Source organism: Artemia franciscana, chromosome 13 (assembly GCF_032884065.1).
Source record: "Artemia franciscana chromosome 13, ASM3288406v1, whole genome shotgun sequence".
Lineage (NCBI taxonomy): Eukaryota > Metazoa > Arthropoda > Branchiopoda > Anostraca > Artemiidae > Artemia > Artemia franciscana.
In genome coordinates this window covers 33077990-33097943 of record NC_088875.1, presented here as the reverse complement: position 1 = coordinate 33097943, position 19954 = coordinate 33077990, and the positions used below count along the sequence as shown (strand labels likewise).

The 19954-nt window shown below is 33.9% G+C and overlaps 1 protein-coding gene across 1 annotated transcript in view; it reads right to left on the bottom strand.

The window, feature by feature from the left end:
- LOC136034824 (zinc finger protein 277-like) overlaps positions 1–17964 on the bottom strand; it is a 46661-nt gene extending 28697 nt beyond the window's left edge. The window contains exons 1-4 of the mRNA XM_065716265.1: positions 17825–17964; positions 8278–8550; positions 3233–3413; positions 1266–1468 (exon numbers count right to left, since the gene is read on the bottom strand). Of these exons, the coding sequence (XP_065572337.1) occupies positions 1266–1468; positions 3233–3413; positions 8278–8516 (623 nt within the window). The 5' untranslated portion in view covers positions 8517–8550; positions 17825–17964. The remainder of the gene's footprint in view (positions 1–1265; positions 1469–3232; positions 3414–8277; positions 8551–17824) is intronic.
- Between the last annotated feature and the right edge of the window lie 1990 nt (positions 17965–19954).

Here is a 19954-nt window from a genome sequence, read left to right as displayed (position 1 = left end):
CATCTTGGGAATGGATCTGGTCTGTGAACTGATCATCATATCTTGCAATTCCAGATGTGTCGTGGTTTCAACCAAGGTCCTAGATCCTTTTGCCAAGGTAGAATTTCGAATATTCAGAGGACAAAAACTAGGAGTACTAGCAGCCTCCGTTCTAGTCATAAACTCAACAAGGTGTCTACCTTGCTCAGTAAAGTTTCAGACTTTCACTAACTGAGTAGACAGAGAAGTATTAAATTAATTAGGGACAATTCAGTTAAGTCACCATTCAAGTTGTGGCTTCATGTGCCGTCTACACCGACTAAAACTTCGCCCTATCCACAATCTTCATTCGTAAGGATCCAAATTCAAGTATCATGACATCACATATGGTTTCGGATTAAGAGGCTAAGGGCTACTCATGATTGGGGAAGTTGTTTCCTAATTTACACAAATTTCTTAACCCTCAAATTAAACCAGTCATACTTAGGCTCACCTCTTCTTCGAAGTCGCACTCCCGGTTTTGGACATGTCGCTGATATTTCTCCTCGGGGTTTGAGTGAATAATAATTGTATCTTCTTATAAATATACCTTTTAGCTACATTTTCAGACGTTATTTTGCGTCCATTTTTTTCTGATTCTCTGCTTTTTCTTGACATTCATGTTAAGCAGATAAATACACACACACAAAAAAATCCATTAAAAAAAAAGAAAAGATAGACAAAATTGATCATTGAAGCAAGCAAAAATTACCGACTAGTCAGTAATACCGAGTATTACCGACTAGTAAGCCAACGTATCGAGTAGATTCTAAGTCATTTTTTGACTTTTCGGTTCCCTTATGGCAAAAAACTTGTCTATTTTTCAATCTGACTAATAGAATTTTCTATGATGCTGAACGAGTATTTTGCACGATATTGAAAATTTAATCATTTCAGTTAATGACACCTTCGTGGGTCCAAATACTATGTCTTTCTATATGATACGAAATATTTGCTTAGGTTGTAATCCTGACCAAAAGCGTTTAGCGTATGAAAACTAGCAATAACCCTTCTCCACTGTTGGTTCATACTGGCCTCCGAATTAAATTCAACAGTCAATTTTATTTGAATCCCCTACCCCCAAAATTTTTGTTCAGCTCGTAAAAACACAACAAAATGCATTTAAACAAATTTTTCGAATGATTCCCCCTTCAAAAGATTCAACATCCCAAGCTGTGTTTCAGCCTACATTTTTTTTCTTCGACTGCTTGGTCATCAATATAAAACATGCTTACAAAATATCTCACCTTTTAAGTTTCTCTTCGATTAAGTCCAAGAATTCATAGGAATATACGATGTTGTCGGGATTTCCAAGAAAAAGGTTATGTTTCGTTCTTAAGTGCTCGAATAGGATAGCTCGGTTACCAGTGAAGACTGTATTGCAGAATAAGCATCGTCTTGTAAAAATGGAGTCTGTTCTTTCAATCTCTACTTGGCGAATTATATCTTCCTTGAAAAGGAGCGATTATATAACGAAGATGAGGTAGGAGGGAGGGAGAAAGAGAAAATAACAGAGGGGAAGAAAGAGAAAGAAAAGAGAGAGAGAGGGGGAGATAGAGAGTTTGTGGATGCTATTTTTTCCATTTCTAATTGGCGAAGAATATCTTCCTAGAAAAGGAATGATTATTCAACAAAAAAGAGGTAAAGCCAACCAACACTAAAGCATTGGCAATAAGTATCTTTAAGGGGTAAGAGAAGATGTCATTTCCTATCAGGGGCGGAGTCAGGATTTTTCTTAGCGGGGAGTGCATAATAGGTTGCTCCAATAAACTTGAGAACAAAGAAATTTAAGGGGAATCTCAACAATTATACGTGTAGGTAGAAAGTGAAAATGGTCATAAATTTAATCTAAAATCCGGCGAGGACTAAATTTCTAATAGACTTGGTGAAGTTAAAATGATGTAAAAATACGATATAAAATAGCAAGTTATAAAAAACAAACCCGCCATAAAAAAATCTGTTCACCATCTACAAAAAAAATCATATTTAATATTTTCTGCTTAATTTTTAACCTTTGTACTTCTGGTGACTATAGTGAGTGTGTTAAGCTTTGGATTGGAAAAAAAATCGTCTTGAACCATTTTTTGGAGTCATGCATTCTTTGTGACTATTTGTATAGGTCAAACCATTTAGCAAGTCACCTAACTATTTGGCATCGCTTAGTAATTATGATGGTAATGAAGAGAAAGAAATGAGGATTAGGATTCAATCGTAAATGCGTAAGAATTTAAACATTAAATACTAGTTCATTTAGGGACGTAAAAAGAAACATAGAACAAAGAGATAGAAATCCATAGAAGACATTTTAAAATATGCCATTAGGCATTTGCGCTGTTTGCTTAAATGGTTTAATTTTTGTTGTAAATAAACATGTATCTATTTAAAAAAAAGGTTTTAAGTATAGGCAATAAAACATTAACTAATCACTACTTCTTTTTACAACTAGTCTTTTAATAAACAGTGTCAACTTTGACCAATTGTCAAAATTCACTAATCAATATTTCACTTTTCATAACAATGTAGCGTATTTTTCCACTTTTTAAAGTTCGATATAATTTTGTAAATTATAGAATTCACAATTTTATAAGAAAAAGTCTATTTTTCTCTTTCTACTCCCGCCATACCTATTAATTACACGGTCAAGGTCTACCTCAATATTTTGGAGTCCTGTTAGTCTAGAGTTTTGTCAGGTTAGAGCTCTTCGTTAGTATTTCCTCTTCTATTCATCCTAAAATACTTAAATAAATCTCAGAAAAATATGGATTCTAATAAAGATGCATGTAGGTATGTGCTTCAAGTATACGAGTCAAAATACAATTTAGAAAACAAATAATTGCCTTTTTGTTATTTTTGTGTTTGATAGGTATACGCTGGTGATTTAAGTTCTCGGGGTTTCAAGCTGTGTTAAATTTTTAATTAAAAGTATTTTAAATCTTGAGATTTTCAGATATTCAATTAATTTTTTTAAATCTTGATATGTCTGTTGAGCACAAATATAAAAATTTGAAATTCAGCTCAGATTTAGCATTAAGTAAGAGAATTGTCCTGTAAAATTTGATTTATAGACAACTAATTTTGGAAATATGTTAGGATGGAGAGAGAGAGCGAGAGAGAGAGAGAGAGAGAGAGAGAGAGAGAGAGAGAGAGAGAGAGAGAGAGAGAGAGAGAGAGAGAGAGAGAGAGAGAGGAGAGAGAGAGAGAGAGAGAGACTTACCAGTACTTGTTTCTGAAGTCTTAGTCGCAAATCTTTGTCCTCTGGCAATGAATCTGACAGCATATAAAATAGTTTTTCTTCTGTTTTAGATCCTTCTTCTGTTCCCACAAGGGCTTTAATGCCGTAGCAATATTCAGGAATAGTTTCTTCAGTCATTTTCTCTTTCCAATACTGGAAGTACCTGAAACATGTCACCAGCAAGTGAAAGTCATTTTTATTTTGTTCACACTTTATTTGAGGTTATTTCTAATCAAACACTTTAAAATTATAAAAAATTATTTTTACAAGTTTTCATAAGTTATAAATTATAATTTATTTCCAAAAATCATATAGGACAAGTAGAGTACTAACAGCGTTACAGAACTATCATCTAAGTACCAACAACTGACGACAAGAAACGCCTAGAAACCTAGAATACAGTGCAATCTGAATTCCAACTATACAAAGAAAGGAGCAAAAATAAAGATCCAGAGTTGGAACAAGTCAAATGATTACTTTTAAAAGAAGCTACTTTTTACATACAATTTCGCGACAATTAGTTTATTTTCTTTATCTTCATCATTACAAGCAAAATAAATCCAAGTTGTGCAATATAAGGTTGCTCTTAACTGCCTCACGGAAAAAAATCTAATGATCGTGGCAAATTCGCAGCAGTAAAATCTATTAATATACTAGCTTTTAGTTGACAGTATTTTTAAAAGAAAAATGTGATGACTAGACATTAAATTACCCATAAGACAACTAAAACCAAAGTACACAACAGAACCGTTTATTCTGGATTGTTCAACCCAACTTACAAAAGATAATTATTAAATTCCTACCTCAGTTTTTCAGTTTGATCAATCCAACCTGGTCATTTGTTCTCAAAAGGTTTAGATGTTTTCTGTTGTTTTTTTTTTTTACTTTTTTTTATTCTTGTTTTTTGCTTCTATGACTAATCCTAAAACTACTAACAACACACTGCACCACCAAGCTACCCGAGGACAACAGAGCTACGAACGCTCCTTTTCAGCCCTGCTATGATGAGATCCTACTTCTTTTAAATCTTTTCTTATGAACTCCTTCAACCCCATTCGGGAATGTCCTTTTTTCACTTTGGCCTCTGCTGGATTCCAAAAAGCCAATTTTTACCCTTAATACCTGACCTGACAATCTGAACCTTTCCTTTGTCATAGCCCTAAAAGTAGGATCGAATCACATATTGCTTGGTCTTCAAAAGATTATTTAAGACTGTCTTTAAAAAATTCTTCTAAAAAATACCCAGCCCATCTTCCTCATCTGCTCGAAGCGTCTAGGTTGCAGACCAATAATTGACAACTGTCATATCTGTAGCTTCTGGTAACATAATCTTATTTCAAGGTCTTACCCTTCTTCTGTTAAAAAAAAAGCCTACACTTTGGCTATACGTACTTTTTGCACTTCACTCTATTTACGATAATTATCAATAATGCTACCTAGATGAGAGATACCCAATCGGTAGTTACATTACCTAAAATCTCCTTTTTATCCTCGTTTATTCCTAATTTAAGTGACGTAGTCTCCTTAAAATTAATTGTCAAATCTATTCTTGCACCCTGAAACCTCCAAAGACCATTCATTTCACTAGTATTGCCAAATCTTTGTATAATCCAAGTCAAGAGCAATTTTAATTTCTCATTAATACCATCTTCTCGCATAGCCTTTGTTGTGTTCCTTAGCACAAAGTCCATTTAGATAATTCATTTAAACAAGTAGAAGACATAACCTAGCTTAACTTTCAGCACTGAGGCAACTTCTAAGTTTGCTCCGTGCCTTGATCACGGCAATATTATTGTTGTGCGTGGTACAAATTACTTTAACTTAATTATTTGGTACACAATGCAAAAAAAGGGCTCCACTAAAGCTTTTCTGTCACCTGTATTAAAAATTTGTTCACAATCAATAAAACATGGGACTAAATATGTCTGGCAATTCCGGCACTTTCAATTATTAGTCAAAGTACAAAAATTTCCTTCACACATTGTCTCCTTTTCCAAAAAACACACTGTTCTTCTCTTAAAGAGAAGCTTGTGGGATGCTGTAGATATACTGAAACTATGGTTCTGACGTAAATGCTCAGAGTCTAATTACGCGCTATGAAATGCATGTCATGTTTGGAAAAAGATTTCTCTCCTGGTATATACTTATACTGGGATTATTACTACTACTACTGCAGCTGCTGGATTGCCAAACAGAACAACTTTTTCATGGCCAATCATCCTTCATCCGTAAAACGTTAATCACTATGTTAACCTTTCTTCCAGCATAACCCTGCACAGTGGGATCAACCACTTTTTTTGTGTATAATTACTAAAACGATAATCTGAAACTATCGTAAAAAATTTCCTTCGAAACACACATAAACTTATTCCTGAGATTGTCTAAACACCCTGTTTTAAAGTTGTACTGAGCAACTGTCGATATCCTAGCCTCTATTGTCCTAAGCTTCCATATTTTCTTCTGTTTTTATTTTCTTTTTTTTTACAACGAGGTCATAGCTATTCTAAATTTTACACCCACAATTCACGTCTTCACATCTATGTTCTGTAATTTCGTATCTTCGCTGCAGGTCTTTAATTTTTTCTATTACGCTATGGGCAATAGTTGGTCTGTTTAACTGTGCAGAAAAGGCTAAAATTCCAACTTCAGATAAAATATAAATTCTTAAAACTAGCTATTGAAACTGGTACCAATAATAGGGCAATATCTTTTTAGCCTCTAGCCTATTTGAAACTAATAGCTATTCTAAACTTTACGCCCACATTTTACGTCTTCACATCTATGTTCTATAATTCCGTATCTTCACTGCAGGTCTTCTACCTTTCAAATTTTCACTGGATCCATCTTCTTTACTAATCAAACAGTGTGTGATAACGAACTGTAAGTAAGGAACGACGCAGCTCAATAGTAACTGAAATTCTATAAAACCGAATTTTGATATCAATAGATATATCAAAAGAATAGGCTTTTTATACTAATTCCAAATATCTATATATATAAAAATGAGTTGTCTATGTGTCTGTCGAGTGACGTCATGTTTGTGTGTCGACTGACGTCATGTTTGTCGACTGACGAAATTACAGACCGGGACATCGGGACACAAATGACGACCGGGACACCGGGAATATAAATGACGACCGGGACACTCAAAGAGAAAGCGACCGGGACACAAGGAATGTTCGATTAGCATTCACCATCAACAAAGCACCGGGACACAAATGACGACCAGGACACTCAAAGAGAAATTACAGACCGGGACACCGGAACACAAATGACAACCGGGACAAAAATGACGACTGGGACACCGGGGCACGGGGAATATAAATGACGACCACGACACTCAAAGAGAAATTACAGACTGGGACACCGGGACACAAATGACGACCGGGACACAGGGAAACAACAACAACGGGGACGCCGGGGAGCACAGGGGGATATATAAATGACGACGGGGACACAGGGAATGTTCGATTAGCAATCACCATCAACAAAGCTCAAGGGCAATCATTAGAATAATGAGGTATAGATCTGAATACAGATTATTTTTCCCATGGACAACTATATGTTGCATGTTCAAGAGTCGGTAAACCTGACAATCTATTTATATGCACAGACAATGGGACAGCCCAGAATGTTGTATATTCACAAGTTTTACGTAGTTAAAAATATATATATATATATATATATATATATATATATATATATATATATATATATATATATATATATATATATCTATCTATATTCACAGGACAATTATATGTTGCATGTTCAAGAGTCGGTAAACCTGACAATCTATTTATATGCACAGACGATGGGACAGCCAAGAATGTTGTATATTCGCAAGTTTTACGTAGTTAAAACTATATATATATATATCTATCTATATTCACAGGTGGGACACAGGGACACCACTACAATGGCGCGTAACGACTTACGAGCGCGGGGGGGGGGCTTGGGGGGGGCGCGAAGCGCCCCCACCAACTAGGTGTTGGGATGGTGCGAAGCGCCACCCCAACAGCTAGTATAAGTATATAACTAAAAAAAATTTCTTTTTCAGTTATTACAGTATTGAAAATGCAAGTAAAATTGCAGTGAAATAAAATCTTGATCAGATGAGCTTTAAACAATACATATCATTATATATTAAATATTCAGTTTGAGTTTATTAGTTCTTTCCAAGACTGTTCAAGACACATATAGTTTCAAGAACGTTTTTTAAAACAAGTTTAAAGAACGGCATAAAATTCAGATTTGGAAATCACTTACACTGGGGGCAGAGAACTGCCCTATCCTAACTCCTTGCTCCTTATGATACAGTTTCTAGTTCTTTACTGTAATCATTTTGTGAGAAAATAGGAGTCTGTTGGATTAGTAAAGAGCGGGAGGTTGCGGGAGGAGAGTAGCCCCCTTCATGTACAAGATTAGTGAATTTGACACATCTAGAATCATCATAAAGAGCCAATTCTATATGAATCTTTTGCCATGCTGCTATGAATTCTTTTAAAAGGGTTTTGCTACTATTAGCGCAAGTCGCTCCTTTCTTACAGTTCATTACCACAAACTATTTGAAACTTCAAACAAAAATACACCAATGGCTCAGTACCCCATTCAGAGAATATTGTTTTTGATAAAATAGGCTATAATATAAATAAATCGTAAATCAAACAATTTAAAACATTTTAAACACCTAATTCTTTTGTTATTTTTACTCGCTCTCTCTCTCTCTCTCTCTCAGGTTTTTTATTTTTTATTCTCTCCTTCATGCCTTCTTTTTGTGATTTGATGAAAGCTACAGGAGGAAGAATCAAAATATTCCATTTTGTTGATCAATAGCCTACAGTTTTAAAGCCACTTTTTAAATCTGTAATGAGTGATGCATTTTAGACATGAGCAATACACTGATTTTAAAGTGCAACAACGAAAGGGTCTTGTAAAAAAAAAAAAAAAAAAAAAAAAAAAAAAAAAAAAAAAAAAAAAAAAAAAAAAAAAAAAAAAAAAAAAAAAAAAAAAAAAAGCTGTCTTACCCAAGAAAATCAGGGATTACTTTTACATCAGCTACCAACAGTCTATGATTTACCATAATATGGCTATTCAGCTCATCAATCTTTCTGGATGAAAACATACATGATTTCAGGATACATGGTAGCTCTGGGTGCAAGCAACGAGAAGTTCTACCCGAGTTTAAAGTCAAGGATTTAAACGTCAAAGGTTCCAAAATTGGAGAATCTGTCTTAAAATCATTACCAGTAACAACTGTATTCATTTCGAAAACTTCAGAATTAAACACTGGAATAAATCTGAAATAAAAAAAAAACTGTTACATAAAAAATACATAAAACAAATGTAAGATAATAACCAGGAGGGTGTCAGCAACAGGGCCCTCGCGAAAGGGCCAATTTTTTTGGCCACTTGTTAAAAAAAAAATGAGTCGGTGAATCGCACCACGATTTTCCGACGCCAGCTAAATTTTTTGTTCCGTTAAACAAAACCATTTACTGAAATCTCAAACTTGTTCGGTAAAAGCAGAAGTATTACAGACTCCTGCAATGATTTTACGAATATTGCCTCAATTTTCCATTTGGTTAAATAAAGAGCATGAAAATACAGACATGATGTTGATCAAAATCTCTATCTCGGTAACTAAATACAGCGGTTTTACCGACTCGTGCGGCTCATTTTAAGTTTGGCACCACAGTTTTCCATTTGGTTAAAGAACATGCAAATACTGACATGAACTCTAATGCAATCTCAATCTAAGTTGGTAAATGCAGTGGTCTTAACGACTTGTTTCGTGACTTTACGAATGGTGCCAAAATATTTTCATTCGTTTAAATTCACTCACTGTAAATTCGCTGACTGTAAAAGTCTTTTTACAGACTTATATGTTCGGGAAGGGAGCAGCATCCAAACTCTTGTTTGTAGTGAAACTGTATTTGACTTGATCAGTCCTGAAAAGAACTAATAAAATTAAACTGAATTTTTGATGTGTAATGATATTAACTGATCAAAGCTCATCAATTCAAAATTTAATTTTACTGTATTTTTATGTTTATTTTCAATGTTGTAATATGTACAAAAGAAAATATGTACAATATATTTTGTTTTCACTAAAGTGCCAATGATGCAGTATGTTTAGACTTTTACAGTTGCGGAAGGAGGCAGCACCTAAACTCTTGTTTGCATTGATTTGTATGTTTTAAGCCCCATTTACATATTCAGTTTAAGTTTTACTTGTTTTAAGACTTATTCATTCATTTATATTTGCACCTGCTACATGTTTGGTTGCTTTAATTGTTTATTTACTTTATGTTCGTTTTGGGTTTCCCTTATACTTCAATAGCAAAAGGTTTTTGTTTTGTTTTAAGCTTGATTTGCATATTCAATTTAGCCTTTACTTGTTTTAAGATTTATTTATTCATTTATATCAGTATTTGATCTATGTTTTTTGCTATGATTGTTTATTTAATTTTGTTTGTTTTAGGTTTCTGGTTGTTTTAAGTTTCAGTTATTGTATCTTCCGGTCTTTAGTTTAATATGGCCTTTACTTTTCTTTGAAAAAATTCTTTTTCAGATAGTTTTTGAATTAATTTTTGTTCGTGTTTCATTGCCTAAGTTTTTTATTTTTTTTTTGTCAAGTCCCATGACTTTTGACTAAAATATGATAATTAAGTTAGTTTTTTGGGCGGGGACGGTCTGGCCAAGGAAGGAGGATCAGGGGTCAGCTCCTATGATTTTTGAATAAAATATTGTTAATAACTTTTCTTCAGGGCGGAGGGAGTCTCAAGCAATGAAGGAAGGGCCAGGGATCAGCTTCCATTAATTTTTGGAATAAAGAATCGTTAATATTTAGGGGAGCATAGAGGGGGGGCCAGTGGTCAGCTGCTGTATGATTTGGAATATAATAACATTAATAGTTTTTGGGAGGGGTGGTTAGGCCATGGAGGACCAGGGGTGAGTTCTCCTAATTTTTGGAACCAAATATCGTAAGATTTTAATCAGACGCTTTTGGGGAAAAGAGGGTGTGTGTCAAAGGGGGGTGGGTAGTTATTGACACAGGTATTGATCACTTTTGACTCTTAAATAGGCAACAAGAAAAGTGACCTCCCTTTCCATAAAAACCTTACATGCCTCTGGGACATAATTTACAATACTTGCCTCTGGATTCTGGGGGATTGTGTCAACTCTTGATTTTTTGTTATGTGATCTTTGAAGTATTTTTAACAAAATGGCTATCTCATAATTTCTATCGAATATATTTGGGGAAAAAAGGTGGGGGGAGTTTTCTTCATTGTATATGCCAGAATAAATTTAGATATAATCTAATTGACTTAGTATATTTAATCAGAGAGGAGGCCTCTATCAAGGAATAATCTAATTTTGTAACTTAAAATAGTTTTGGGTGAAGCTGTACATCATTTGTCTTTCCTGATCTGCTTGTTCATTAGTTTCAGAACTAAGATACAGTGAAGAATTTGGAATTGGAATCCTGGATCTTTGATTAAATTATTTGAGCAAGACTTTAGACCTATAACGCGTTAAAGGTAATTTTTTGGTTAGAAAAGAAAAGAACTGTTTTCCTACTTTACGAATTGAGATAAACAAGCACTTGAACATGGTCTTAAACTTACTCACCTATCCAATCACCTAGGACAAATCAGTATATCCCAACAGTCAACCAAATAGAAATGTCCACATTCATGCAAAGTTATCATCAATAAATGTGAGGCATTGTAAAATTACAAGCAAAACCACCTTAGCTGAAAGAGCAAAGCTATCTATGAACAAATTCTACACAATAGGCTTTACTATTTTCCATGTTTTTAATTTAACCAAATAAAAAATAGTGGCACCATTTGTGAATTAAGGACATGCATTGGTAAGACCGTTGCATTTACCAACCAAGATTGAGATTTTGGTAATGTCATGTCATTCTATCCATGTTCTTTATATAACAGAATAGAAAATAGTGGCACTGTCTGTAAAATCATTGCACAAATTGTTACAACTGCTACATTTACCAACCAAGATTGAAATTATGGTACACATCATGTTAGTATTTTCATGTTTTTTAGTTAAACAAATGAAAAATTGTTGGCACCACTGTACTTCAATCCTACCCCTTATCTATAAGACAAATATTCTTTTAGGTTTGCCAAAACACTGGTGCCTTTTAGAGGGGAACAGATGGTGATAAGCGCTTAAAAAGACCATTTTAGGGCTTTAAATTCATTAATGTTTTCCCTTTTCTGATAATTTAATTAGGAAGAAAGTGAACACATCACTTGATGCCTTTCCTTATGCCCATTGCAAATCTAGCAATTGCTTCAGGGGGAAATTTCATTTTAAGCCCTTAAAAGGGACCCAAAATAGTAACTTCTTTTTGTGAAAAATGCAAAAGCGACCATCACCAGAAATGGGTTTAAAAAGTGGTTAAAACTTATCATCTGTTTATAAAATCAATTCTTCAAGTGATGTATTGCAAAGGTACTGATTTAAAACAATCTAATTGCACAACCATTTATATCTATAAATATTGTTCAAAAATGTCAAATGTTTTCCTGGTGTTTGTGGAAAAGGGGGCTAAGCAAGAAACTTTACAGTACTCTAATGATAGCAAACAGAACAGGCAAGCAAAAAATTACAGACTGCTTTCCTCTAATATTTTTTTTATACTTTCTTTTTAGTTTTATAGTTTTCTCAATTGAAGTATTGTAAAAATTAGCTTCTTTTCTATTATTTACATAGATGGAAGGCAATTGGTTATTTTCCCCTCAATTTCCAATTTGCTACTGTTTTAATACAACAAAGCTTATTGCACAGAAAAACACCTTAAACATGTATGCCAAGAAAACATTTGGGATATTAGAATATTTTCTGTAAATTTAAATTTTTATTGAGTTGCAATGAAAAGTTACAAACTTTGAATTAAGGCTACTGAGAAGTAAACGTATATTAAATGAATTTTTACTTCATAATATGCAATGACTTAACTGTTAAAGGGTGGATTAGCTGGATATCTCACCCTATATTTGGAAAGAACATAGGCTATTTCTGAATTTTTTTTTACTGGCTCAACTACTTTCTGAGATAATTTACCAGAACAAACTTCTAGTCATCAAAAATTTTACACTGCAAGTATATTGTTTGAAACGTTTTGTCTAGTCCTTATTTCTTTTCCATGTTGCACAGTAAGAATTATGATACAGGTAAAGGGTGCTCCATTTCAGGGATGATTCAAAACTGAAGAAAAGCTATTGAAAAAAAATGGTCTACTTGTGGCAGGTTCTGTGTTAATATCTATTTTTTTATAATATTTTGTAAGATCATTTTTAATTAAATTTGTGTATAAAGCATTTAGTGAATATTCTCCCAAGTCCCTATTTAAGGAAATATTATTCTTATCTGAAGTCTGACTTCAATTGCTTCTTGAACTACTTGCTTTATGCCAAAGCTATTGCTAATAAGGGAGGATTCTTCAAAAACTTTTTGGACATACTTCTTGGAAATGGGTATCCTCTTTTATTTATTAATAATACAAATAACCATAGACTGAAAAGACACTCCCATAAAATCAACAATAATTTACCATGTGAGAATCCCAATAAGCCCCAAACATGATTTACCTCCCATATATCCTAGATTTAACTAAGAATCTTAAAAAAGTATGCACACAAAATAATCTGTATGTTGTATTTACCAGTAATTTGAAAATTGTAAATCTCCTAAATTCTGGTAAAGATAAAACTCCAGTTACTTGCCAAAGAGGTGCCTATCAAATATCATGTGATTGTGGCAAATTCTATGTAGGGAGAACTAACCAGGATTTTCGAGAAACGCCTACAACACCATAAAGATGATATCACCAAAGCTCTAATTTCCAATATTGCTTCTTTTTCTTTTGATTCTGCTTTAAGCAGTCATATTTTTGAAAATCCTAGCCACAAAATACTTTTTGAAGAATCCACCCTTATTAGCAATGACCTAGGCATAAAGCAAGTAGTTTGAGAAGCAATTAAAATCAAACTTAAGACTAAGAATAATATTTCCTTAAATAGGGACTTGGGAGAATATTCACTAAATGCTCTAAACACAGATTTAATTAAAAATGATCTTACAAAATATCATAAAAAAAAACAATAGATATTACCACAGAACCTGTCACAAATAGACCTATGATCAGCAGCCAAAAAAGCAAGACCAGCATTAAAAATCGTGTTTTTAAATCTTTCTTTTTCATTTCAATGAATTGCAGTGTTTCATCACAATTATACATCCCAGAAATTTTATTTGGTCCACAAATTCAATAGGTACTCTATTTAGGCTTAGGAATGGCACTTCAACCAATTTGTTTCTTGTTATCAGCATAGCTTTTGTTTTATGAGCTGAGAAACTTGAGTCAATGTCAAATGCCCAATTTCCCAGCTGTTCAAGAACATATTTTATAACAGATACAACTTCTTCAATATTTCTCCACAAAACCCATAGGTTATTGTCATCAGCAAAAATTCTTGCACTAGAATCACCATCATCTAAAGGTATCTTATGTTCAACCAGGCTATAATAATCTGGACCTAGAGCTGAGCCCTGAGGGTTTCCTATTTTTCCATTAGTAAATTCACTGGAAATAGTTTTGCAGACTCTAGTATTCACTTCACAGTCTTCAATATAGTTCTTTGTAAACTTTAGCATTCTTCCTCAAATCCCAGCCTCAATTAATCCTAGTAAAATCTGTCCATGTACCAAATTATCAAATGCACCATCAAGATCTAGGAAAATAGCTACCATTATGAGTCTGTTTTGTAAAGCCTAAACAGCACTTCTTGAAAACAAACCAGGTTCTCTATTGTGCTCCTGTTTCTCTTGAACCCACACTGCAAATCTTCAAGCATCTTTCTCTTCTCCACTTCCCAATTTAACCTTTTCTTTACCAGTCTCTCATAAAGTGATAAATCTATGATTTTCTAGTTTTAAGGTGTCTTTACCTGGATTAGGAATCATCACTGCCAATCTTGACTTCCATACTTTTGGGAAATATCCACTCATCCAGGCATTATTTATTATCCCAACAGGATTTCTACCCATCCTAGTGGGAGGCTTTTTAACAAATCGAGGATACACCCTATCAGCACCTGGGGCTGTATTTGGTGAATTCCTGATGACATACTTAATTTCCAAAAAAAGAGAAAAGCTTATTTTATGGTTCATTACCTTACCTTAATTACCTTAAATCACAGCTTGGAGTGATATAAGGATTATCCATCCTTGTGATGCTCCATGAAAAAGAGGATTTGTTTGGTGTAGATTGTGGCTGTTAGATTAGACTCTTGTGGAGGACTCTGCAGCTTCCCAATTGTAAAGGAACTCCTCGCAGAGCCATTACCTATCAAGGTGGAACTTGAACATATTAGTTGAAGTAGCAGAAACTGTTTCTTCAGAGAGCTGGTTCCACATATTGATGATTCTTTGGCTGAAGAAGTGGCTTCTATGTCTACTCATGGAACGCTGCATAGAGAGCTTCAATGAATGTCCTCTAGTACCAGAATGCAAGGGCTGTGCAAAGAGACCAGGAAGGGTGTTTTTAGAGAGGATTTTTTTTGTTAAAATAATGTCACCCCTTTTCTGTTGGTATGTCAGCGTTGGCAGCTTCAAACGACGTAGTCTTTCTTTGTATGGAAATTTATTCATGTTGCTAATGTTGGTCTTTTTCAGCCAATTGTTACACTTTTGCTGCCATTCTTGCTACAGCCTCTTTATAGGGATCTTCCTTTCCAATTGTTTCCTTCATATGTTTCACACATGCATTAGCTTTATCCATGTCACTTACCAATGTCAAATTCTCATATACTAGAGGTGGGTTGCTCATTCTATTTGGCTGTTTGTTCTGCATCCTTCATATAAGATTATAGATTTTAGCTGCTGAATTCCTGAAATCCAGATTATCAAAAACTCTCCAATACTGTTTTTTTTTTTGCTGTAGATATATTCTCCTAAATCTTGCATAGGAGCATTTCAGATTGATCAAATTTCTTAAGTTGTTACTGAAGCATAGCCCTTCTTTTCATCTTCCCATTCACTATTCCACCAAATGTTACTTTTGTAAGCCATCTTTGAGTTACATTTCACTAGAATAGCTTTCTTGGCTGCTTTCAGTAAGCTTCCTTGGAACATACAAATTTTTTACCTGTTGATGTTTCTGTATTCACTAATACCTGAATCAATAGTTTTTCATGTTGGTGCCCATACTCTTGCCAATTTGCTTTCTTCAATGGTGTTGTATTACTACTGACATTATGGCCCTCAATACTGATTGAGGACCAATGCTAAGTTATGACTAGTTAATGTTAAGTGAATTGTTTTGTGACAGCAAGTAACATGATTCTTATGGGTTGGCAACCCTTGGGAGTGGCCAGGTAAATTTGGGATTCTAACAAAAACTCCTCTTTGCTCCTTCTAGATGAGTCCACAATGCCACATTTGCACTAAACTTAACTATGTGCATTAAAATCACCTGTTATAGCATGTTCTTCATGAGCAGAAATTCTCTATGATAGTTCATTAATAATACCATAAATGTCACTGATGTTTCCAGTTGCATTGTATGCATTTATAATATTAATTGTTGATCCATTTTGTTGAAGTACACTGCAACCATTAATTTCAACTTTAAATCTGGAAAATCCTGCAAATCAATCTCCTGGTCAGTAAAATGTAAAGACCTTTCACTCAAATTAGTACTCCACCTTTAGTGCCTTCTGACCTGTTTTTTCTTATAAAATTATATCCTTTAAAAGTCAAATCTATGTTTTGTTGCAACCATGTCTCTTGTATGCAAATTATGGCAATCTCATTTTCCTGACAATAATCTTTAACAGAGTCCCTCTTCTCTTTCATGACTGACTGGGAATCCCAAGATAAAATTTTAAAGGTTCATTTTGGGCATTTTCAAGTATTCTATTACCTTACAAACACTGGCAATCTTTTGCTGGTTAAGCCACCCTAACTCTAGCTCTTCAACTAATCTACAAAGTCTTTTCAATTCAATCAGATAGTGAAATGCTGTTCATTTCCAACAATTCAGCTTTATAGAGTAAATTTTTCTGCAGCTTCTTATTTTGTAACCTTTCATATTTGTTCAAGATTGTCAGCTGATTCAAGAGTGCTTGGTGCTATTCTTTGCAAATTTGTCCTGTTGGCTGCATCAGCATAACTTTTATATGTTACTTGAGCCATACTGTATTCCATTTGGTAAGGGCACAAAGATACACCCTTGGTCTGTCTCATGAGACATCATCTTGCAAAGGACATTTATCTGATGAACGTTTATTTGAACAATGTAGGCAAATTGGTTCCTTTGCTCTTCAATCCTTTTGCAGATAACCATACTTGAAATTTATGGCCCTGCATGATTCTATGATGGTAAAAATGAACTTCTCTTTTCCTTCCACAAACCATATGTTAAGAGGTAATATATCACTATCTAATGTCACCATTATTGCAAAACTGTCTTCTAGTTTTCTTGTTTCATACTTGAGCCTTTTCTGTCTTTCTACACTGTATATAACCATTACACTTTGTAGACAGTCCATCACTTCTTCTGTAGTCAGGTTAAGAGGAACCCTTTTCAAAGTTCCTCTCATAAGGAGAGCTTTCAATTCTTGATGTTACTGTGATATCACTGATTATTTCATTGTTCAGAATTATCTTTGCTGTATCCTTATTTTAAATATAAACAGTCATCATGGACCAATCCTCATAACATTAAATTTAAACTTGTGGCTTGGCAATGCTTTAGAAATATTTACTAGATCAAAGTCAGATGGCAGAACTTCCACTTTAATATTCACTTTTATTTTAACTTTAACCTTAGTGGTAAATTGCTCTGCTGAGGGAACACTCATTTTTATAGACTCTCTTTTGGATGGCTTATAAATGTTGTGTGTTTTTTTTTGTCTGAAGCAAAAAAGACTTAACACCATCTAGGGAAACATACAGCCAAAATTCAGAATTTGACCTTGGCATTTCTGTTGGTCTCTTGATTCCTCCAACATCATATGGGTTTCTAATCACCCTCATCTCATCATCACTTTTACACAGAAATGCTGGAAATTACTCTATAGCCTACTTAATGATGTAAATCTATTAGCTGTTGTCAATGCATAACATGGTGGGTTCTGTGCTGTTCTTTGTTGGGTCACAGAATTTTCCTTAGCATTCACAAATTTTGATGGTGCTGCACCAAAGGTATGCTAAAGGAAGAATGTCCCTGATTTTGATATTGCCAACCTATTGGTGGAGGTACATGCTGCCCAGGACTCAGCTGGTAAGGCTGACACCAATTCATCATTGCTGGATTGCCATTATAGTAGAGATTTATGGACAAAAATTGTCCCTGACCCACCTGGTGATCTGGCAAATTTTTAGCTTCCCTCAATTTTTACTAACCTACATACTTTTCTAAAACTTCAAAAAGGCCAGATTGAATAAGTTCTTAAGAATCAAAAACACTCACAGAAATATTGCAAACTTGAAGTAACAGTTTTGTAGTTATGCTCTCCTCTGTGCTTTATGTACCTTGAGTTGTTGTTGTTGTTGTTGATTATTAACGTCTCCTCTAGAATCCAGCTTCTGTTGAGACGATCTTCCTTGTTCCACACTTTTCTCTTTGTTTCTTGATGCAGTAATCTGAAACAAACTTCATAATCTCTTTTCTCTCAGTCTTTTTTTTTTTTTTTTTTTTTTTTTTTTTTTTTTTTTTTTTTTTTTTTTTTTTTTTTTTTTTTTTTTTTTTTTTTTTTTTTTTTTTTATAAACAATGAATACAGAAATAACACACAACAAGCAAATAATTCCTTTCCACCCTCTTCAATATTTATTCCATAACACTAGAACATATAAAAAAAAAAAAAAAAAAAAATCTTTTTTTTTTATAATTAAAATAATATATAATCTTAGCTAAAATCATCCATTCTGCCACTAAATTTCACAAATTTCAAAAACATCATTATCATTTCAAGTCTTATAACATCATCATTTATCCCTATCCCAAGCATAAGACTAACATTGAGACTGCCTAGCTTTTCTTTTTGGCATATAATTCTCATATCCTTTCTAAGTCTCTCATAAAAAGGACACTCAATTAGATAGTGATGTACAGTCTCATTCTGCAAATTACAAGCTTTACAAACAGGGCTATCAATTTTCCCAATCCTAAATAGTCTAGCATTAGTACTTACATGACCTGATCGAAAACGGAATAACAAATTACAATTTCTCTTTTTCAACTTACTATAAATTTTACTATCAAAGTGGTTATGTTTTTTCTGGGCTACAAGCTGACCATGGATTAAATCCTTCAAAAGTCCAAATCTTCTTTTTCTCAATCCTCCTCTGATTGCTCTCAATTCCTTATATTCATTTCCCTCTACACAGTCATGGGGTTGTGCTGCTGCTATTTTTGCATGTTTATCAGCCATTTCGTTGCCTTGTATACCTACATGTGCTGGTGTCCATACAAGCTGAATTTCATATCCATTTTGGAGCAATTGGAGAAGTGTGTTGTAACAAAAGCTGACTTCTTGGTTTTGGTTTGAAGTAAAATTTTGTAAGCTCAGTATAGCAGCTTTTGAGTCACTACAAATAGCAAATTTTCGTTCTTCTTTGTCCTTTATTGTGGCCTTTTGGATTAAATCAAGCGCTATCTCTATTGCTTCAATTTCTGCTTCAAAGACTGTTGAGTATTGTCCTAGAGATCTGGATGCCACTAAGTTCTTCTGAGGAACAAAAGCTGCAGCTCCCACTCCCTTTCCTTCTATTTTGGATCCATCAGTATATATTAGACAGAAATTTTGAAATTTTTCTGTGATAAGTTTGTTAAATTCCATTTTTGTGTATAGTGGATTTCTTTCATTTTTTTGTATTTTTTCTATGGTACAGGGTATTTGCATCCAAAGCCATGGTGGGGTTTCTATGGGTTTCTTATATTGCAACATTCTAGTAATACAGAAATTCAAGCCTTCTACTGTCATCAGTGCTTCTGCTTTCTCAAATGGGTTTAAATGTTTCCTTAGTTTATTTGGGTTCATGGTATGGAATAGCCCACGCTTAACAATATGTTTCTTGATTGGATGATTTTTATCTGATGTCCATAGTTTCTGAATATATTTAAGTAATAGTACATCTCTTCTTGTTGACAGTTTTTCTATGCCAGATTCAATTAATAAGAATGGAATTGGTGTGGTATGTTTTGCACCAAAAGCAATCCTTATAGCTGTGTTTTGTATAACTTCTAGCTTATTTAGCAGACCTTCATTTGCACTGCCATATATAGTGGCCCCATATTCAATTTTTGGTCGTATATACTTGATGTAAAATTCTCTCATTACTGCTGGGTTAGCTCCATACCTCCCCCCTGCCATCATTTTCAGAAGATTTATCTTTTTAAGGCATGATATTTTCAGATTTTCTATATGTTTGGTAAATCTCATCTTACAGTCCAGTATTATTCCTAGGGCTTTATATTCTTTTACTATTTCTATATTTTCTCCATAAAATTTCAAAACAGGTTGTCTGATATTTCTCCTTTGTGTTATTACCATGGCTTTTGCTTTGGATGGTTCAAATACTATATCTAGAGTACTTGCCCATGTTTCTATTTGGAGAAGTATTTGTTGGGCTTCTTTTTCAGCTTCCTCTACAGTATCCT